This window comes from Protopterus annectens, chromosome 12.part0 (genome assembly GCF_019279795.1).
Source record: "Protopterus annectens isolate FY-2018-M chromosome 12.part0, PAN1.0, whole genome shotgun sequence".
Lineage (NCBI taxonomy): Eukaryota > Metazoa > Chordata > Ceratodontiformes > Protopteridae > Protopterus > Protopterus annectens.
The window spans coordinates 1107663142-1107684691 of NC_056746.1; the positions used below are offsets into that span (position 1 = coordinate 1107663142).

General features: G+C 39.6%; 1 protein-coding gene across 1 annotated transcript; it reads left to right on the top strand.

Moving 5' to 3' along the window:
• Nucleotides 1–2181: 2181 nt before the first annotated feature.
• LOC122817375 lies at nt 2182–11440 on the top strand. Its single transcript, XM_044090568.1, has 3 exons — nt 2182–2221; nt 8623–8686; nt 10314–11440. The coding sequence occupies exon 3, from the start codon at nt 10331–10333 to the stop codon at nt 10940–10942; it is 612 nt and encodes a 203-aa protein (XP_043946503.1). The 5' UTR covers nt 2182–2221; nt 8623–8686; nt 10314–10330; the 3' UTR covers nt 10943–11440.
• Nucleotides 11441–21550: the final 10110 nt, after the last annotated feature.

The following is a 21550-nucleotide window of genomic DNA, read 5'->3' on the forward strand; positions in this document are numbered from 1 at the left end:
AACATTTGGAGGTTGCCAATGTCCTTGTTTATAAGGTCCATGATAATGCAGTCCATGGCCTTGCAGATCAGGCTAGTTAGGCTGATGGGCCTAAAATTGCCTTGGTCAGTAGATGCTCCACCGTTATGTAGAGGGATGACTGGGGAAGCTGCACCAGGCACCAGGTGCCAGAGCACCAAGCAATTGTTCTGCTTGGGTCATTGAGTGGGTGATGGTAAGATTTATCTAGAGATTGCCAAGGTGGGGATTATTCTAACAGGGCCTAACTGTGTTACAAAGAATGCTAACTACTGGAGGTAGAATATGAAAACTCGCAAATAAACCTCTGCCAGATTTCAGCAGATACTGTCCCTGCTCATCTGAGTCTCCCAGGCCTGTCTGATCAGTGACATATCTGGTAAATCCAAATCACAGCCAAGTGAAGATCAGCTGACAGTGGTCCCTTCTTCTTCCAAGTGTCCAGAACACCAAGTGATCCCATTAGTGAGTGTTCAGATGCAGATCATTTCTTTTACGTATATCTTTTACATTTTTTTTGCAGATTTCTTCTCATGCTTTTTAAACTGTCCATTGTACTATACGCACATATTGCTATTAGATTTTATGTATTTGATCATTATTCAGTACTTAACATAATTAAATAGTTTTGTCATTATGTTAGCCTTTTGCCACTGTCTCATGTTGTGGATGAAGAGAGTACCTAGACCAGACACCTTACCCATTTAAAAAAAACGACATAAAGAAATATTAATTTATTTCTTAATAATAAAAGAGGGGACATTAAATCCAGATCAGGCTATAACTTCATTCAAGATTCAGATAACAGTATTTTGACTCATGCCACAGAACCACATGTCCTAATTAAAAAGGGTTCAACAACAGTAAATGCCGATCTTTCTGACTCATTCATTTATTAATTTATGGAAATGCACCTGTATGGTATCACAGGGCATAGGATTATAAGGAAGCAGCAGCACTGCATATGTTATAATTCTGTACACAAGACTTAGTTGTCTATGTGTTGCATGCCACACTCATTTACATTTTAGAAAACAGAGCATAAAGGTAAGATATAACATCAGCAGTGGATACAGAAATTCTTGCTGTCTGTTATATCCAAATATTACCTCATATTTCTTGTAGATTGGGATTGACATATTTCGCCAACTGCTGAACCCTACACCCATTTCAGTAATATCCATACTGCATACAAGTGGTTCCACATAAATAAGTCCGCTATTGAAATACTCAGAGCAAATATAGAAAAATAGCATGAAGTATGTCTCTTCAGATACATTCACTACTCTTATGGTCTGCTCTTATTGTTGCATCTGGAATTTAGTACAGACAATCAAGTCTCTAAGCTTTTGCTTCCTGTAGTCAGAGGTATAGAGGTTGATTGCTGCTACCTTTATTTGTCTACTGGGTGACTCTGAGCCAGTCACTTAACTAGACACTGCTTCTAGGTAACCCCTGAAAAAGGGGGAAGTATCCAGTGGGCATATTTGGTTAACAAATAGGTACAAAAAATGCCCATGACTGTGACAGTAATAATCAAATGAAATTTGGCTTAAGACTGTCAGTATAAAAAATGTATTCACGTGAATTCAATGAATGCACATGGTAACATAAGGTGGGCTCTCAGCACTGGCAAAAAAAAAAAAAAAATATATATATATATATATATATATATATATATATAGAGAGAGAGAGAGAGAGAGGGGAGAATATATATATATATATATATATATATATATATATATATATATAAACAGAACATATATATATATATATATATATATATATATATTTGTATATATATAGAGAGAGATAATATATAGATTTTTTTGAACATGCAAACCAATTCTGTGTTTCAGAAGTGCTATGTATGATGATTGTAAATCAGCAGCGGTAAGGCCGAAGTACTACTACAGCTTAACACTTTACACTTAGATGTTCATACTCAGTCAGCAATCAAGATGGCCTTAAAACTGTATACCTTTACTTTTTAATTCTTATGGATGAAAATTAGAAATTGTTTCTAAATCTTATTGAACTTGAAACTATTTACCACAAGCCAAGCTAATTGATTTATTCCCTCCTCTCTTTCACTTGTGATAAACTGATTAGTTGTCTTTGCTAAAAACAAAATGGGTGGAGTTTATAAAAGGCTAATTTGGGAGCTCAATAGTTCGTTTTTTTCATTTGAACTGTGGTGGTTGTAAGTATTGCTCAGAGTTTTAAATGTTTATTGAGTTGTCTGGAAGTATAATTCAGATTATGAATGGATGAAGGAAGGAGCTTGAAATTTGGGTTTTGAGGGTGTTTGCTTTCTTGTAAAGAGTGCACTTTCATTATAGTGCAAGAGTATTAAAGTGAATGTTTGCTAGTGTGAAATACAAAAAAATAGTTATACTAAAAGAATTATCACTAGGCTAAATAAGAATGCTAAAATTTTACTAACCCTTGTCTAGGGGCTTTATTATGTTATCTCCCATTGTTCTATATTTTTTTGTAGTTGAGCTTAAAATATGTGCAACCTATTATCCTTGAAATTAATAATGCTTTAACTTTTAATGATGAAAAAAATAGCTAACCAAATAAAGCCATCTGTAATTCTGCAGTGGGATGTTGAACAGTAAATGTCTACTGAACTGACTGCTGTGCCCTAAAAGAATTTGATGTTAATGTGTTACTTTTGTCTTTCTGAGCTATGTAGGGGTTTTTTGTAATCTGTATAAGCAATTTATTTTTGTGAAGTTTGTGGTTGTAAAGCTTGTTCACCTTCCCAATCTTTCTCCAATTTTATAATATTGGAGTGTTGTGCATAAAGACTTGACCATATGCATTTTAGTTGTCTCGATCTCCCACTTTTCACATAGAGCAGTAATAGCTTCTAGAGCGGGAATAGCTACTACTGCAGTGTTCACCTTTGTTCTAGCTGCTGTTTGCTTTAGCAGGCTGCTTGCCCTTAACCATTTTATAAAGTTTTTTTTAGAGAGCTGGGTGTTTTTGTGCATTTCTAGTATCACATTTTGTAATGCAAAGGTTAGGGTATTTATCCTGTTCCTGTAGACTATTCTATTTCTCAATAAAATGGAATATGAGCAGTCTCCTTTATCTTGTAGCTTGGTATAACTATGCTATTGAAATGTAAGGACTCAAATGTGGAGTCCTGGTTTGCTGGCAAAAGAGCTTAAAACTGTAGAAGAGGGAATGTTTTTTGTTTCTTTTAAACAAGGAACTTTATTTAATTGTATACAGTTGGTCAAGCCCACCCCCCCCCCTTGAAAATTTGTATACATCATCTCTAAAGAATATTCCAAGAAATGGTAATCTTTGTGTGTAGGCCCTGATTTTTTAGTCTTTCTAATCTCCACAGTTTGGAATTAGGCAGTGGGTGCAGAGATGTGAAAAGGTTATGTAATGGCCACATCTGTTGTGGTAGATTTTTTTTGGGGGGGAGGGGGGTGGCACCATTGTCTTAAAATAAAAGTACTTGTGTGGGTAAAGTTCTTTTGGGGGTTATTAAATCATGATGGATCATGGGCAAGTGATTCAATGAAACAAATATTGGGGAATGCTTAAAACTTGTAGCTCTAAACTACATAGCATTTGATCTGTAAACAGTAAATCAGTGGGCTGCTGAAACCTTTAGATAGCAAAAATGATTTTAAAAATGCTCTCTAGAAGCATCTGAATATATCTGGGTGTGACTTGGGACTAAAATACCTATGTACTTGGAGCATTCATATAACGTGTCTGCTTTTTGTATCTGAAACTTGGTTTCTGCTTCTGGACCTTGCTTAAAGAAAGATCATGCAGGTATGCAGATGTTCCTTCCAGGTTGTGAATAAGGAAAAATGAAAATATGTATGTGGATTTTCTAGGGATTTTAGCCTTTCACACTTAACTGGCTCTTTGCTGGATCTATAGTAGATGCTGCATGGTTAAAAGTTGTAAGGCTGCAGAAAGGACTTCATACACTTTCTCATTTTGATTGTAGCTCAAAACTGATTTCTGAGAATTTTTGTGAAATTCTGGCTCAATTAGCCTTTTAGTGTGCAACTTGTATGGCATGTCAGTGACCACATGCCTAGTTGCCAATTTTAGAACTGGGACATTCCCCTTATAAGGATAATATAAATTTAAGATAGTATGGAATACCAGAGTGCTGTCATATCACTGTCCAAGTGTATCACTTTCCATAACTAGTGACTGTAAAATGTTACTATCTTGGATGATGGTAAGCTGTAGTTGGTGTGGCCATGCTATGCTCTTATGGTGGTGGTTGTACAGGCGAATGACTCTCTGCATGGAAAGAGTAGAGAAGCACCTTGGAGAGTTATGCAGACACTATGGTACTAGAACTGCTGACTGCTAAAAGGATATGACTGATTAGCCTACTACTATTTATTTTTTCACTTAAAAATGCTTGTTCTAAATATAAAATAGCACAATAACCCCAGAAAAACCTACAGCAGTTCCTGAATGAAATGTCTCTTAATGCTCCACCTTTTCCCTTATACATGCTGCTTTTGCCCTTTTCTGCATCTCATCTTATAGCTGAATTCTGGTGTCCAGGTTTACTGTAGCATGACATACACTGGAGTCAGCTGAGGACAGATGTATCAAGACCTATTCAGCTGAGAAAGTGATTCAGTGAGTTTTATCTGAAGTCTGGCAACAGCAGAGCTTGGCTAAACTGGCCAAGCCATTGCATGGGATTAGAGGAGCTTTGCACATAAGAAATATCCTTTGGCCATTCGATCTTGACTGCATGGTCTTACAGGGCCATCTTTACCTATGGCTTGCTTATGAATTCAGTATTTTAAGCAATGAATTGCCTTATTACATAGCTTCCAATCCTGGAAATGCCATCACAAAAGTAAATCATTCCTTGGAGTAGGAAAAAGCTTGGATTGCATGCTGGTGCTTGTGTTGCTTTTCTCTGTTGTATTATGTGCCACTTTTCTCTTCTGTAACTGTAGCTAGAAAGCTTGATCTCAGTCTTGAAATCTAGTCTGGTCATCACTGTTCCCTTCTGCTCCTATAAATATATGGCTGTCTGTAATGGGATACTCATTTGGAATAATTCTCCCAAATAACTAATTTAGTTCTGAAGCAATTTTCCTGTTTATCATGCAAGTATCTCCTGTTACCAGTTTTTACTGTACGGTTATTTTGTAGCATACTCGAAACATTTTGGCTTAAGTACCAAATGTTCTGCTACAAATTACAGAAGTCTTTAAACCTAGGTTATTGATCAGCCTTATCATGGTGGTGTAAGAAATATGCTCTTGAAGTCTGTATTTTTGCTCCAGATGTTCTCAATGTGCCAAGTGGGGGGAGAGTGGGAGGGGATTGTGTGCGACAGTGTAGTAGACAGCAATAGATGGTAACTACACTAACAGGAGGTACTGCACCTGTCAACATATTGTAGTACAACATTTTCTCAAGGCTTATGCAGCCTGATTGGAACAATAAATTCAATTTCCTGTTATTGATGGAAGGAATACTGCCCCTTAATTATTTCAAACTGTAGTTCCTTAGACATAAATTTGCTGCCCCTTTCTATTTGTCCACCAAACTGGAGAAGTTATACTTGAGGCAGAAGGACCTCATGATGGGGGATAGGGTGGAATGAGGGCTACCTACAAAGTCTGTTACCTGTGATATGAATAGGGTCTGCCAATGGAGACAAGATGGTCAGGGCCTTGTAGCTATAGAACTCCAGTTGAGGATGTGTTGGGTGCCGATCCAAGTCTGAAGCTACTGGTTTAGTTGTGATCAGCACCTTTGGTTGACCCAAAGACACCCAGTGCCATTCCTTGATGGGAGAGCTTATGCCCCCTCACCATCGAAGTGGCCTATAAAGCCACAAGCAAAGTCTCTAGGTCACATACACAGGATTACTTCACCCTGCAGAAAGACTAGCCTGGGAACTGCTGGGCTGCAACACTTGGCAAGTCTGAAGGATTCAATGGCCCCCTGCCACACCACATCTGCTCCACAACTAACACTGAAGAACACATGGAGGGGTTGGGGTGGAGATGACAGAACAGGATAAAAACAGTGGTCAGTTAAGTGGAGGTGCACTTTCATGTGACATGCCCGGTAAGGGGAAAATTAAAGCTGATGGAGAAATTTTTAAATAAATGCCTGGGGAACTCCCAGGATATAGTGCTGGGAAGATGACTGGCTCTGCTGGGTAGGATGATGGCACAGGTTCTAAATGACTGATGTGCAATGTACAATAAAGCAAGGGAGATGTAACCAAACTGTACAAATGCAGTATGCAGCACTGTATAGGGACTCTTCATACAGTATGGCAAATGCTGGAATGTCATGGTCTTGCACAGTACTACATGATTCTTGACTTAGAATCACATGGATAGGCATTAGACATGTTGTAATCACTGTGGTTAGTGCACCTGGAAAATGTAAAAGCAAGTGAAACTGCTGCGTGACTGTTTCACATACTATGCCAGCAATATCTGGCACAGTGATACAAGTGCAGATGCATTATGACATGGTCTTTAAAGGGCAATGAGCATCTATGCAATGGTAATCTGAAGTACTATAGAAACTACTGTAATGGCACGCAACGTCCACTACATTGTCATTATAATGGCAATGTTGGGGATAATTGGCAGAAGCATGTTTTAAAAGCATTTTCTGTGTAGATTATAAGCAGTAATGGTTAGATTTTGAACAAATACAAAACTGGACAGTACTGTGAAAAGTGGCTAATACCCCTCTGTATCTTGGCAATATTATATACTTATCCTGTGACTGAACTGCATCCTGTAGCAGGTAATTTGGTTCTCTTCCAATTTACTATCATTCTGCAAAACACAATGTTCATGACATCACCACACACATCAAAAACCATTTCAACTGTAATGACATTCTTACTATAATTGGGTTCTTGTTTATCTTTTCCCACTTGTGGAAAAGGTCAGGATGGCACTTAAGATCACTGTACTGATAGGCACTGCTCATCAGAATAGGTGGTGCCAAGGCATCACTCACTGCTCTGGCAAAAGTTGATAGGCATCCACATTGTACAGGGAACTCTTATTCCATGTCATCCATGTGCAGCAGGATGAAGCAAGTTTCCTTGTTGCATCACACAGAAGCTTTGCGCCACTTTTTTTGTAGAAGCTATAAACATCTGTAGGGTTGTATCTGGGAGTGAAAAATGATAGTTATAAAAGTCATGAAAACCCAATATAGACAACATGGCAGAGTGGAGGTGGCAGTGTTAAACTAGTGTCATAGTTGCAATCGACATGCATTAGTGCAGTATTCCTAGTCTAGTAGTATGGCTCTTGTTACCCAATGCAGTCATCCTCCATGGAAACACATTGCTACCTGAAGGCTTATGTGACACTGCACTACTGTGACCTGCTTGTCCCATTTTTAAACCTCAAATGGCATGGCAGGGTATGGACTTTCCACCTATGATAAACTGCCAACATTGTACATGGGCCTCCTAGTCCAATGTGGAGATGACCTGACAATGTGAATGAGAAGTAGTTGCGCACAAATTTCACTAGCAATAACCCCAGTGTTGTGGCCTGTCTGGGTGTAATAAAAGCCATGGTCACCATGTGGCACTGACTGCTATTGAAAGTCTTACTGGATATGCATTAGTGCAGTGCTTTTTGCAGAGTATAATGACCAACAAAGCTAACAGCCTGTGCACTCTTAATAGCTCCTGTAATCAGCAGGCAGGGGCAAAAGGGTACCTGTAATTGTGTACAATGGCAGCCTGCATATTTTGGGACTGATCTTTGCTGGGAGGATGAAGGCATACAGGCTATAGGTCCTGGATATCCCCAGCCCACAATCTGTAATACAATGTCAGTCATTAGCTGGGAGAGCAACCATTAATTGTGATTCTCGCTTCATAGCATGGTTAGTTTGCCTGTTCACCAGGAAATGTGTATGTATTTGCTGCATCGGTGGCTCAACACAACATTAAATCTCTGCAATACTTTTCTTTCACTCACTTATGCATTTGGTCTAATTTCCATGCTGTCACCAGAGTATCGGGTAATTGGCTTTTTTATGCTGATTTGGTTAACTTTCATGATCATACCAAGTGTCTGAAATACTCCTCTGCACTGTTACTTGTGCTGCTTCACCTAATACACTACTAATGGTTTCCGAATAGTCCCAAGACAGTCTGCAAGCTTTTCATGGCAGCTTTTTAATTCATGTACGCACTATAGAAATACAATAACTGGTTTATCTCAATGTTGAGAAGAAATGAACATTTGATTTTTTTTGGGTTAAAGGATGTAAACTATATAAAAAGTTAGTCTCCATGGTTTAGTCATGTCTTCCTGTAAAAATTGCCTACTAAACTGCAGGTACTGAGTAGGCTTTGGTTTGCATGCATTGCCTCTTGTTGGTAAGAAACATTCCATTAATAGCCTTTTTGCTGAACAGCATGAGCAAGGGAGGGAAAGTGCTAGGAAAAATAGTAGCCTAAAGTAAGGCTGTGAAGTTTACCTCAGTCCAATAAAATTAAACTGATTTGGATGACTTAAGGTAGCATAAGTTGTCTTGTACTCTGGATTTTAAGTGATTTAACTTTTAACTGTTTTTTAGCAACAGTGAAGTCTTGCAAGAGTGAACAGCTAGAGCCCCAGCTTTGCCTTGGAGTGGCCTACAGGTAACCTTTAATCTTCTCACTGAACTTACTGAGGTTAATAACATCTGTGTGACTCGTAACATCTGTGTGACTCGTAACATCTGTGTGACTCGTAACATCTGTGTGACTCGTAACATCTGTGTGACTCGTAACATCTGTGTGACTCGTAACATCTGTGTGACTCGTAACATCTGTGTGACTCGTAACATCTGTGAAATCTGTAGCTGGAAGTGTGGTCTGCCTCATTCTCCTGTGCCCATTATTGCTGCAATGGTGAAATTTCAGTACATAGTACTATAGAAAGGACACTCATTCTTTCCAGATATTGTGCCATTCTCCAAACATCCTGGTGATACTGGAAATTATTCCAGTTTAATGCAGCAGTAGGTGAGAGAAGTGGGGGATGTTGGTGATTTTGAAAGAACATGACATTAGGAGTTGAAGGGGTGGACAAAGGTGTCTGTTGGCTGAGGTCCTAATTGGAAAGGAGCTAAGGCATTCTTCAGCTTTGACCTGAATGAGGGAGAGCATAATGCTTTCTATCTGCTGAAAAGAACTGCAGCCACATTGAAAATGCCAGCTTGTGTACATCTCTCTCTGGTTATTAGAACTGGCTGTTGAAGAAATGCACCTAATACTGAGGTATTTTGGGCCATGTCATGCATTGTTTATGGCTAGTGGCAAGCTACAAGCAAGCCATTCAAGCATGGTTAAGATTTTGCTAATGCTGCTTGGGGATAAAGATGAATCTTTCATGCTTGGTAGACCTTTAGCCAGATCCCTTCTGTAAGGAACACAACATTCTAATATGCAATACATTGCTTGTTGAGCCTCACTCAAATGATCTCTCTGGCTCTATCCCCATTCCAGTGGAGATCCACCCAAGTATATGAAGGATGGATCACTAGTAAAACCCTCCTAGCTTTCTGTTGTGGCTTTGACATTTATCTGTTCACTGACATCCTTATGTATGCTTGTTCATTAATGTATGTTGCTTTACATTTAGTTAGCAAGTTGCATTAGCTTACAATTGCTGTCCTGCATACATGGAACTTTTTTTGTCTTCAGTTTGCTTATTTCACTGTGGAAATTTAACAAGTCTCTACATTTTAACATCAGACACCTAAACGGTATAACTTGACAGCTCTGGAGTTTCTGCCAGTTTAATTTAGCTGGTGTAGAACACTAATCTTTCTGGACAATTTTCAGGCTTTGCCAGGGACATGGTACAAAAGACATGCTGGCATGCATGTGGTACTTGTAGGTTGCATTTATGGTCCTTGCATTCATATAACAGTACTGATTATCTGAAACATTTGGTAACTCTTGACATCAAAATTGAAACATTGCTAGGCTGAAAAGCTTGATTAATAGGTGAAAAGTGCAGGTATTTTGTATTGGGTATGACTGAGTATGGGGATTTTTATTCGAGAAATTGGGAGTACCCAAGCTCCAGAACGTGGTTCCTATGGTTGCTCCTATCTTCAGACTTTTAAAATTGGGTAAAGAGGGTGACATGGATTCATTTTCACCACTGTTGATGTTTGTTTTAATACAAGTAGGTTAAAATGCACATGATTTCCATATTAGGATGTCGTCTTTTAGTATTTTACTAATGGTACTATACATTGTTTACTCTTGTCTTCAGGTGTAAAGGTGTGAAAGATGTCATTGTCTAAACGATGGTTACATCTTGGAAGTGCCTCTGCAGGTGGAGCAAGCCCATTTGATCTGGATGATGGCTTTTTGTTGCACTCCAGTTCAAGTACTTTTTCTACATACAACAGTATGGAATTCTTGACAAGTGCACATGAGAAGCTTGAAGCAGGCCTCTGCATGCAGAATGCAATTCAGGAATTTCCTCCCATTCTACATGATGGTGTGACTACGCTCTGCGAGAGTGAAATACAAGCAATGGGATGCAGTAATTTGGATACCCTTGCACCATCTAGAGCTGCAGTGCAAGAGCTGTCGTATTTAGCAAGTGATCACAGTGGAAAATTTAGCACCTCCATTTTGTTCATGGACTGTAAGTGCTCAACTCCAGAGGTGACAATCCAGACCACAGAAGGCACTGTGGCAGATCATTCTGAGGTGCTTGGTGATTTTTCCGGAGTGCAAAAGACTGCTATTCCATCGTGGGAAATTTCTGCTGTCACTGACAAACTTTCATATTGGGAAAGCACAAATGAGCAAGTCTCCCCTGCTGTTACTGAATACAGTTCTAAAATTGCAAAAGATGATACTCCTATATCTTGCCCCTTGACTCTTGAGTAGATGTGGGCAAAACTAGCATACCACCAGGCTCTGTCCACAACTGTTAAATCTTTTCCTAGTACCATGATTTATAATGGACTTGGGATTATAGTTATCTTTTAAAGCTGACTGGATTTTTTTCTTCTGCAAAGAGCTCATGATTGAAAGGAATAGTATCACAATTTTGAAAACTGCATGAACTGGGCAAAGCCTCTGTTTACTCAAGTTTTTGCCATGTCTTGTGCATTGGTAGTTGTGTGCCTAAAACTAAACTTTTTTCCTACTTGTGTATTGAGCCTAGTCCTACACATTTGTATATTGTTTTAGATGGGGTCTGCACATGTGACACTTAATATTTAAATTGGGAGTGAATAACTTGGGGCAGTTGTGCCAAAAAATTAAATGTTTGTGCATCATGCCTCAAATTCATCCCAAAAGAGGTTTTATGTTTTGACAATAATAAACTGAATGGAAGTAACTGTATTTTGGATGCAAATAAAACAATGTATTACCAGTGGAGTCTGTGGATGTGAGCGTCCATGTGAAATGGGATTGCACTTGGGTATACATCATGCAGATTTTTGTAAACCTGCAGTTGACCCTACATTGTACTCCCAAAAGTTAGATGTGGGGGAAAATTGTTGGTCCTGGTTTCCCAAGTGCTAGATCCCATAAAGTAGCAGACCTGTAACCACAAGTGTGAGAATCTTTGTTCTGATGCTAGAAACTATAAATTTGCCTCCTCCCAGCTTTTCACTCAGTCTGGTATGACCTGAACAAGTTTGCATCCATCTGATTTACCAGTCTGTGATGCAGTCAAATAACTGGCTATGGCATGCCTTCCCCTAAACAGTAACATTCCCTTTCTCTCCTGGTTACTGTAATTCATGCCTCCTTGTGCTTGGCTCTTCATTCTTCTCTTCTAGCTGCCTGACCAAGTCCTTGGTAATGGGCAGATCGAGAAGGGTTTACGTTCATGCATCAAACGAGTTACAGCAAACACCTCATCTAATAAACAGCAAAACTTTAAACTACTGAAAATGCTCAACATCATAAAATTCATCGAATGGCTGTAGTTGTCCAACAACCAGGAAGTATTGCATAAGGTAAGAGGAGGCCTTTTTAAAATGCCCCTATTCCCTACTGTAGTGAAATCTTAGAGTTGGTATATATAGTTGGAGGTGTTCTCCAGCTATGGTCATTCAATGTCTTATTTTTCGATTAGCATTTTCAGTAGTTTTGCTGTTTAATGTTGGATTAGAAGGCTTTCTCTGTAATTCATATTCAATGCATGAACATAGTGCTAGCAGTTGATCTAAGGATGGCAGCATTTAACTATAATCAGTTAACTGGAAAGCATAGTGTAATGGCATATTCTCTGTGGTCCCAGGGACTGGAGACTGGGAAACTTGTGGCAACTGGTCTATAAGCTACCTAAAATCCTAACTGTCTTGGTTTCCACTGCCAATTCCAACCAATGATTTCCTAGAGTAATTCTACCAGATTTCTCCCCACCTCCATGATTTCTGCCCATGTCTGTGTGCTAGTTAAGGTCAAGTCACTTTAATCTCTCTCTACATTTTTCACTAGCCCCATCCTCCTAGTCTCCTCCTCTAACTGCCAGTACAGTGACTTCCTTCTTCCTCAAAGACTTCCAGAATTGCAGAATACAGCTGTAGTGAAACAAATTCCCATGTTCCTGTTGCTAGATTCTAGCTTTCTTTGCTTGCTACCCTTTCATATTTAATTTGACAATTTGTTTTTTCAGCATAAGCTTGATACTTTTGTACTGTAATCAGTTGTATAGGTTCTCCTGGGTTCCTGCTTCTCAGGTGTGATAGCCCACCTTTTTGAGCTGTACTTCAGTTTCCATGAAAATCTTCATATTTGCTCCCCCCTCCCCTCATTCAACATACAACCTTGTACTCTAAGAATGACTTGTTTCAGAGACCAGTACATGCTGATACTAGGGCAGACACCTGCGGAGCACAAATGTCAGGCTTGTGATCCCTCAAACTGTCTAGTACCTGTTCAGTTTTTTCTGCCCACTCATACCATCCTTAACCTTGTAATGGAACCTCTGGAATGAGTTACAGGCTTTGATGCCCAGACGGTACTACCCTTCTGGAAAATTTTGTAATGGTCACCAAGGAGATCAATTCACTCAAATTCTTAGTCCTTTATCAGTGGTGCACATAGTAATGAACTAGCTGCTGTGTTCCTTTATAGACCACAGCCCCCTCTGAAACTGACAGTTCTGTATTTCACAAAATGGTCCTTCCCATGTTGATCCTGTCTGGTTCCTCTGTTTTTACTCATTGCTTGCCCTGTTTCTTTGATCCCTTGGCACCCTGTCTTCTGATTTTGGCATCTGCTTTTCTCTATCTAAAATATATTTAGATTTTTAATGAATGCAAATTCACTAGTTTCCCCCTCACTTTCTATTTCTAATCTCTGAAGGTTCTTCCTAATTTGTCAAACTTTTTGTAATTTTATTTTTGGCCTTTTTGATACTTTTTCTTTTGGCCTTTTTGACTCTTCACAACCTTCACAATTTAATCCCTAGTCTTGTGTCCTGTCCCCTTCGACTCTTAGCTGTTCTGACTCTACAGCTAGAACAGTTCAGTTAATTTATTTGCCTTTGTGGTCCTTTAACTTTTCATGATTAACAGTTATAAGCTTGTTTGTAGTCCCTCCACAGGTTGCCTCCCCAGTCACTGTCATGGGCTGTGCTATGATTCCGCCTCTTAACCCATTCTAGCACCTTCATCCTTGTCACTGTAGATGCAGTCTGCAGGACTGCCAGCCAGTGGAATGATTTTTAATAGTCTGTTTCGAGCAATTAATATGAAATACCCAGGTGGAGTACTTCCTGGCTTGTATTGAAGCTCTGGCTTTAACTTTTCTGTCAATATGACTGGCTTTTCATACTCTGACGTGCATTGTGACCTGCTGATGTACAGGATTTTCTCTTGCTACAACTTTCAGTGACTCTTCTCTCCCTTACCATAACTTTCCTTCTGCTTCCTTTCTCTGTATACTGCATCACCCTGTACCCTGATCATTGTGCCAACATTTCTTCCCCCTATCCCTGGCAAATGTCTGCTTCACTAGCTAGCTCACAGGGCTTCCTGCTCAACTTTTTCTAGACCTAGAATTGCTGGTCAAACCATCCTGCCTCTGCTGCTGTTCTGTTTAATAGATGCTGGATCTACATCCCTTGATTTGTGCCCATTTTCTGTATTCCTTCCTAACTTCCCTTGCTGCTCATCCCACCTTCCCAGTTTCTCTGCCTTTGAGTAATTTTAATTTATTTCCTTCATGTTTTATGCAGTTTTGATTCTGGCCTTTCCTCTTGTCTTGCATTGTGCTGCTGTGTGTGATTTTTGCTGCTGTTTGTGATTTTTGCATTTGACTCTAACTGTGCCCAAGGGTGTACAGTAAAGATGGAAGCATGTATTGTGATGCTAGTGCTGTTCAATAATGAAACGTGGAGTTAAATGCAGTTACAGGTAAAAGGAAAAGTAACGGACCGTTTCATAACTTGTTAACAATACATCAAGTTGAGGTGCCCAGAAGAGGGAAAGGGAAACTTAGAGGGAAGGACAGATTATGGGATTTGGGGCTGACTACTTCATATTAACAGTGGTATGAAAGGATAGGATGGGAATGGATTCAAGCTGTACTACCTGTTAAGCACTTGGGTTTAATTTTGATATTAAAATACCAAAAACATGGTAGAAAGTGAGCGATTCACAAGGGGGGGGGGGTCAAGTCTGACAAACTGGTCAGTAGTGTGAAGTCTATTCTAAGGGGATAAGTATGGAATGGATTATCTTGGGTCATACTGACCCTTATTTATTGGCTAAAGGAAATGTCCCCCATGTTATGGCTTAGGAGTATAGTGCAGCTTTGCAAGCCATTTTGCCTGCTGAAGGTCCTTGCAGTGATCCGTTATGGTCCAGTGAGGAATCCATAGGTAACTTATCTGTGGTCTGGAAGGAAGGTCCGAGGATTCGTAGAAATTTCAAGGCAATTATCGTATGACCATTTATGCCTTGCCTTGGTCTACCCATCCTCTGACTGTTTTGTGTTCTCTAGGGTGTCTAGGTCTGTCAAAACCCATAGTGAATTTGAGTACCTATACAATAAAGCAAGTTTTGTTTTGAAGGGTTAAGAGTGCTGCACTGCTTAATCTGCAGGGTACGTCTGGTCCAGAGGTGTGGAGGTACTCAGGATTAGCTTTTACTTATGGAGCACAGAATGGAAGACGGATAACACCATTTTATTCAGCATGTTAGAATCTTTCCAGCCTGCCCTTGGTAGTTCATGGTGTCTAAGCCTGTGATCTTGGTTAGGAACATCTGAGGCTTTGCTTGTCTCAATATAACTATTGAGATGCATCACAAAGGGGCTATTGTACCTACAATGGTCTAATGCTGAATAAGGGACCAATTTACATTCTTGGCTTTGGATGATATTCTCTTGGCAATCAGCACTAAAGATTTTGTGCAATAGTATGACAGGAACCTCAAAATGAAAATGTAGTTTGAAAGCCATGTTAAAGTATAGTATTGACTATACTGTATTCTGAGGGGGGGGATGGTAACAACTGTGGCATTGCACTTAAGCCCATTTTCAGTACATTGGTGTAACGAGTTCTGGCTGAAGGGTTTGAGTATCAGACTGAAGCCTGATGACAGTTTGTGGTCATCTGGAAACTTGGCAGGAGGACCTGGCTTCCTGTCTGGAGACTGGAAAAATGAACCGCAAAAAGGAGGGGTCACAACCCTGAACACTGTAAGGGCACTGATGGTTACCTTGGTTCTCTAAAGTCTATGCTACTAATATGGAGTTTTCTTGGCTAATTTGCTATCCTATCACAAGGATAGATTTTGTGAGCATTAAGCTTTCTTATAATGCCAACATAGTGTATGGTGTCAAATATTTGGTCATAGCCAACATATGCTGTGAACAGCATGGTCATTAATGGCCTGTGCAATACTTTCAAAGAAGTTAGGAAGATTCTTTAGGCTGGGCCATCCTGTGATGAAACCAAACTCAAGCTCCTGGGTTAAGCTAGAGATCTTTGATATTGTAGTTGGTCAGTACTCTTACATTCCATGGCTTTTCAAATGATACTTGTCAGGCTGATGCGTGTTTATAATTTCTCTGATAGTAGGGCAGCCCTTATGGAGAGGCATCACTGGTGTGCCAAAAGGTGGCTGTGAGGCCATGCTTAGCACAATTAAGCATCCAGATATATTGGCAGGCTCCACCAAAGCATTTTTAGTTTTGGCAGGTAAAGTATGTTTTCTGATGGGTGGTGACAGTGGTATGGGGATTTATGGTTGAATGAATGTTTGGTCCTATATTGGCAATATCTATTGTGTTCAAATGGGAGGTGCCATTTTGAAGTTCAGAGCAATGTGTGTTCCTTAAATTTCTAATAGAGTTAGTTGTCCTTGGCTTGAGATGCTAACTTCATGGGTTGCTTTAGTGGATTTGATGCTATTTCAAGCTAATTTAATATCTATATTTGATTTACTGATTGGTAGCATGGATGGGGTTTGAATCCCACCAGTGCTATATAAATGAATGGTGGCATGCACTGCAACCAGATTAGTCCTAACTGGCATCAGAAGAATGCATAGTTGGATAGCACTTAACCCATCAGGTTAGTGCGCTCAAGCCTAACTCCATTCACAAAATGAAACTCTACCCCACAACCTGAGCTCTTCTGGTATGAGCTTACATCCACACCAGGAGTAGACTCCCAAGATGGGCAGCTATCAGAGCTGAATCTTTGACCCTAGCACCCCAGGTCCCTTAAATTTGTGAATCATTGTTTTAAACCTCTCTTGCAGACAGTAACTACATTTCACATAAGTTATTTTCACATGCGTGTGATTTTTGTGGAGGGCTGATGGAATATTTTAACCCCCCCCCCTTGAGATTTCTTCCTGACTCTCTAGCACTGACTCCACCTCTAGTTACCTGCTGCTCATAATGTAACAGGTAGTTGGCCCAAATGATGAGTTAGTCGTGGCAATGGGAATTCTAGCCTGTTTACTTACAATGCTAAATAACTCTTGGCTGATGTAGGTATTGACAGAGCTGAAAAGTCAATAAACCCGGTCAATTTCAGGTTAAATAAGCACAGGAATGAGTGCATAAGGAAAATTGAAACACTGGGCAGAAATGAAAAACTGAACTAAAATAGTTGCCTGTTAATTTCTAGAAAAATATTAAAAAAAATACACATGCAGACATGCTTTTCAACTGTTCAGATTTTCACAATGTCCAGATTTTTGCCTCACTCTTTTGGTCCATTTTTCATGTGGTTTTCTGGCAAGTAGTGGCAAATCATTAGATTGAAGTTATGACTGACACGAGTTTTGAGATTCATACCATTCAGAAAATTAATGCTAATGCAAAACCTCTTCTATTAACTTTGTAAGTTTAAGAGCGATATTTAAAAATTGTCCCTATTTGGGCCTTTGTCCCACTTGTGTATGGTTTTGTCCCAATTTCTTGATCTGAGGTTGAGATATGCATGCAGAGGTGTGTTTTTCCTGAACAAAGACCTGCCTCCTATTTATATAATGCTGAACTCCACAGTCCTGTTCACATAACTATTGTAGAATTTTCCTTTTGCCGAAAGCCTTTCTTTCCCATATGTAATTCAAATAACTTTAATCTTGTATGACCATATGCAGCAGGCTATTAGCTGGATAGTTCACCCTATTTTAGGGTAACCAGTAGTTTTTGGTTCTTTGATCTATCTTGGAGGTGCTATAGTCCTTGACAAATGTGGAGATGCTGCCAATCCTGAAGGTGTGTTCTTTTTGTGTCTAAACCAAATCTCAGTTGCACAAATATGAATGTGTTCCAAATGCAGGAGATCAAGAAGGTGACTGGTTGAAACCTCAGGCATTGAGAAAAGCCGCCCTAAATGTGATCCATTTTCAGGTTAGATATGTTGCATTGGAATGTCCATTAGATGGACTCTAGCAAAAAAAAGCACTATGGGTACAGCAATGGCTTTCACCAGAATGAGGAGGCCTTGAACTGAGATGTGCAGGCCATCCTTTGGAAAAGTAGGCTGACTTGAGTATCTTGTCCCATGCTGATATGCAATGGTAACTAGCCAATTTTCCTGGGCATCCATCTTGGAGAAGGAAGACCATTCGACTCTTATCTTTCTATTTGTTATGCATGCAGAGTTCCTATGTCTTTGTATGGCCCTCGTTGTTTTGCATCCTAGTTATTCACTCCACCATGGGCCAACACAGTATTGCGGTTATCAGATGAAAGTCTTTAGAGCCTTTGTGATGCCATATTATGGTGTCCACAAGATATAATTTGTCCAGCCTTGAGTGGAGAATGTCTAACATGTCTTTGGTATTGAGAGATTCTAGTTGGCAAAGAAGTTTGGAGCAACAGAATTGACAGTATTTGACCTGGTGACTCTTGCTGTAGGTGTGTACTAGAAATAAGGTGTTTGAATTGTCACTGAGACCTTGTATTTCTGGAAGGCTTTGGTAAAGATTTTTATAGCCTCAGCATTTTATTTGGATTATGGAGAAGTATTGCCCACAGGCCATTGGTTTTGATGAGAAGCATACCTCTCAACTGTCCAGATTTTTGCACTTTACCACAAAAGTTGTGGTTTTCAGCAAATCACTGAAGTCACTAAAGGTCATATACGAGTTTCAGACCATCTGCAAAAAAAATGCATGCAACAAACTCCTGTTCTATCTTGATTTGAGTAATATTTAAGGTATGTTCCTATTTTGGGGCCTTTGTCCTACCATCGTTTTACAGCTGCCCAAAGGGGGACTGTCCCTCGCAAAGTGGGACAGGTGGTAATCCTAGCTAGCAATAGTAACAGTTACAGCCTTGATGGCAAGTACAAGCCTGGAACTAGTTTGGTTTCCCCTTTTGTACCAGCAGAGGGAGCAAAAATGGTAAAATCTACCCGAGATCACCAACAGCTAGAAAATGCCATTATTAGCATGTTCAATGTTAAGCAAATGCAAGTTACTTAGCTGAGCTGGTCTTGGTTGTGGTAGCAGAACCTCGTCCAGTTTTTATACTGGTAAACATTCTGTAATATCTTAGCTCCATGCTGTAGCTAAAGAGACTAAAACATATTTACTGAAGAGGAAACTGCAAGAAAAGTTCCATGGATAATGCCAACTAATCTCAATGCACTAGTTCTGCCTCTGTAGGAAACACATGCCTAGAACTATTTGCTACAATTTGAGCAATTGTGTGGACTGCTAATGTATCTACTTCCCCAGTCTAGCTCTTAATATATGCTTTTCCTTTACCTGTGTGTTACCTGGACTGTGTATACTTTTTTCAGTATTGATCCAGGCCAAAGAGGCATATATTCAAATAGTGGCAAGTAAAATTGTGTAAAATGGCATTTGACTTACTAATGCTCTGTTACTTTTTGTGTGTGCTGTTATCTTGGTTCCTTCCTTTTGCTTCTCAGGTGTACCTTCTGCTAAGTTATTACTTTGTAAATATGGTTGGTATGCTTTTGTTTGTAAACCAACTTCCAGTCTTCTGATGGTTGGGGGGGTCTATGATTTTTTTACCCTTTAACTGAGACTACTTCCGTGTTTTAACATGCCTGAGATGTTTGCTGTACCTGCCTGGTACTAACCTAATCTGCATTGCTATGTGCTAGCATGGGGTTCTCTCCCTGTAATTTCTCCAGCAATTTTCTCCTCTTCAAAGACACTAACAGGATTAACTCTTGGTGATTTCTAATCCTGAATCCTTTGATATTGACCACTTGCAGCTGCCTTGGCTGGGGAAACTTGTTAGTTTAGGAATGGTTATCATATGCCTTAGTGCTGTATAAAGCTGGGGGGGGGGGGGGCTTGCCATCCATTAGTGCTGCAGAGGAAAATGCTCTCAAGGTTTGAGCTTTGACAATATTCTGGGACTTGGTTTAGCCTGCAATCCTTTTCACATCTTTTGAAGGTGAATGTCCTATTTTCCTGATTTAGAATTTATTCCTTTGTCACTTTTCATTGCAGTCCCACAGGCTTGTCTTCTCTCACCTCCATGTAATAGAGCAAAGTTTTTTGTTTGCATGTCCCAGGGTGGCTAACCACAGTCACATGACTTCAGCTTCAAGACAATCAGGAACACTTTTTTTTAATGCATCGTGGAGTCTGCAGAATTTTGTGATTTGAAGCTTTTCAGGAAAAGTAGAATTAGTACAGTAAGAGCTAGTCACCCCCCCCCCCCAGCATAAAAAAATCCAAATGCAACTGTTTGCTTTATTAATGTAACACCTTGGCCCTAAACTCAGTCCTACCCCTCAGTTGCAAATGCTTATGCTTTTTTTTGAATTGACTATTCTGTCGCACAGGCTTAAACATGTCTGGCATAATTATGGCTTTTTTTTTTCATGACCTAATCCTAAACTATTTGAATTTAACCATATTGTTTATTTTGTCCTTAATGCTCCCACTACTGTGTTTAATTGTACTTCCACTTTTGGCTGTGCTAGTTTCACTCTTGGTTATTTTTAAACAAACATTTTGCCCTTTTTTAAACTTTTAATGAAGCATTTTGCACAAGTGAGACCCAATATTCCAAGCCCTGAAACTGATAACATTTGTGATTGTGCCCTTGGGTTTGTATAATGGTTAAGGTGTTTACCTTACAAACAGAAGGCACAGTGTTGGACTATACCTGGTTTGTTAGCCTAGTAAATCACCCATGGAAGATTGGCTCCAAAATGTTTGGAAAAATAAGTTTGCATGGCATTGCAAGCTGTTAACAATACCACTGCTAACTATATATTTTTACCAGTTCATTCAAAGTGTGGTTTCAGTGAAAGAGGTCTGCTTAGGGGGGTTACCCCTCCCCCAATAATGCAGTGACCCTGAAGCAGATTGCAGAAGCAGGGGAATGCAACCCCTTAATTTTTTGCGTAAAGTACATTTGAGGATTACTTGAATGCATTTTGATTCTTCTCCACTGAAACAGTGTGATCCGTTTGTTTTTGAAGAATTTAACCAAAAGATTTGATTGTTCAAAATGGTATTGAGGTGTCCGTACCTTATGCTGGTAGAGACTCACTTTGACATTTAAGAACACTGCCACAAGAGAAGACTGGGCAACTGCTTCCAGGGATGCATTTTACCCTCAAAAAAATTGAAACTCTATGCTTTGGCCAGGGTATAACCTCTTTAAGCTTAAATAGGCTAACGGCTACATCATTCTGTAACTCAGTAACTGTTCCTCCACTACCAGACACCTTTCTGCCAGAAAGAAACGCTCATTTTCTACATTTGCACATGCTGTAAATCCATAAATCTACGTTTAGAGCATAGAGAAATATAGTAGTTGTGCCTTTGCATTGTGGAATGTTTTTATGCAACTACCCTCTTTGTCTCTACATGATTGACTACTGCATGCAACCTGCTCCATGTAAAGAGAACTCGCGCTGTATTCAAGTATTTTGCTCCTCAAACTGAGTAAGATGTATTGTTGGACACTAACTTTTTCTCTTATGCAGTAATGCCTTTTTGAAAGTCTTGTGTTAAGCTCCTTGAAGCATGCAGCAAGTGTGACTCTACTTGTGTACAAAAACTACTG

Bases quoted from the DNA above. Each gene is read 5' to 3' on its own strand.
- LOC122817375 (XM_044090568.1), top strand. From the start codon at position 10,331: ATGTCATTGTCTAAACGATGGTTACATCTTGGAAGTGCCTCTGCAGGT.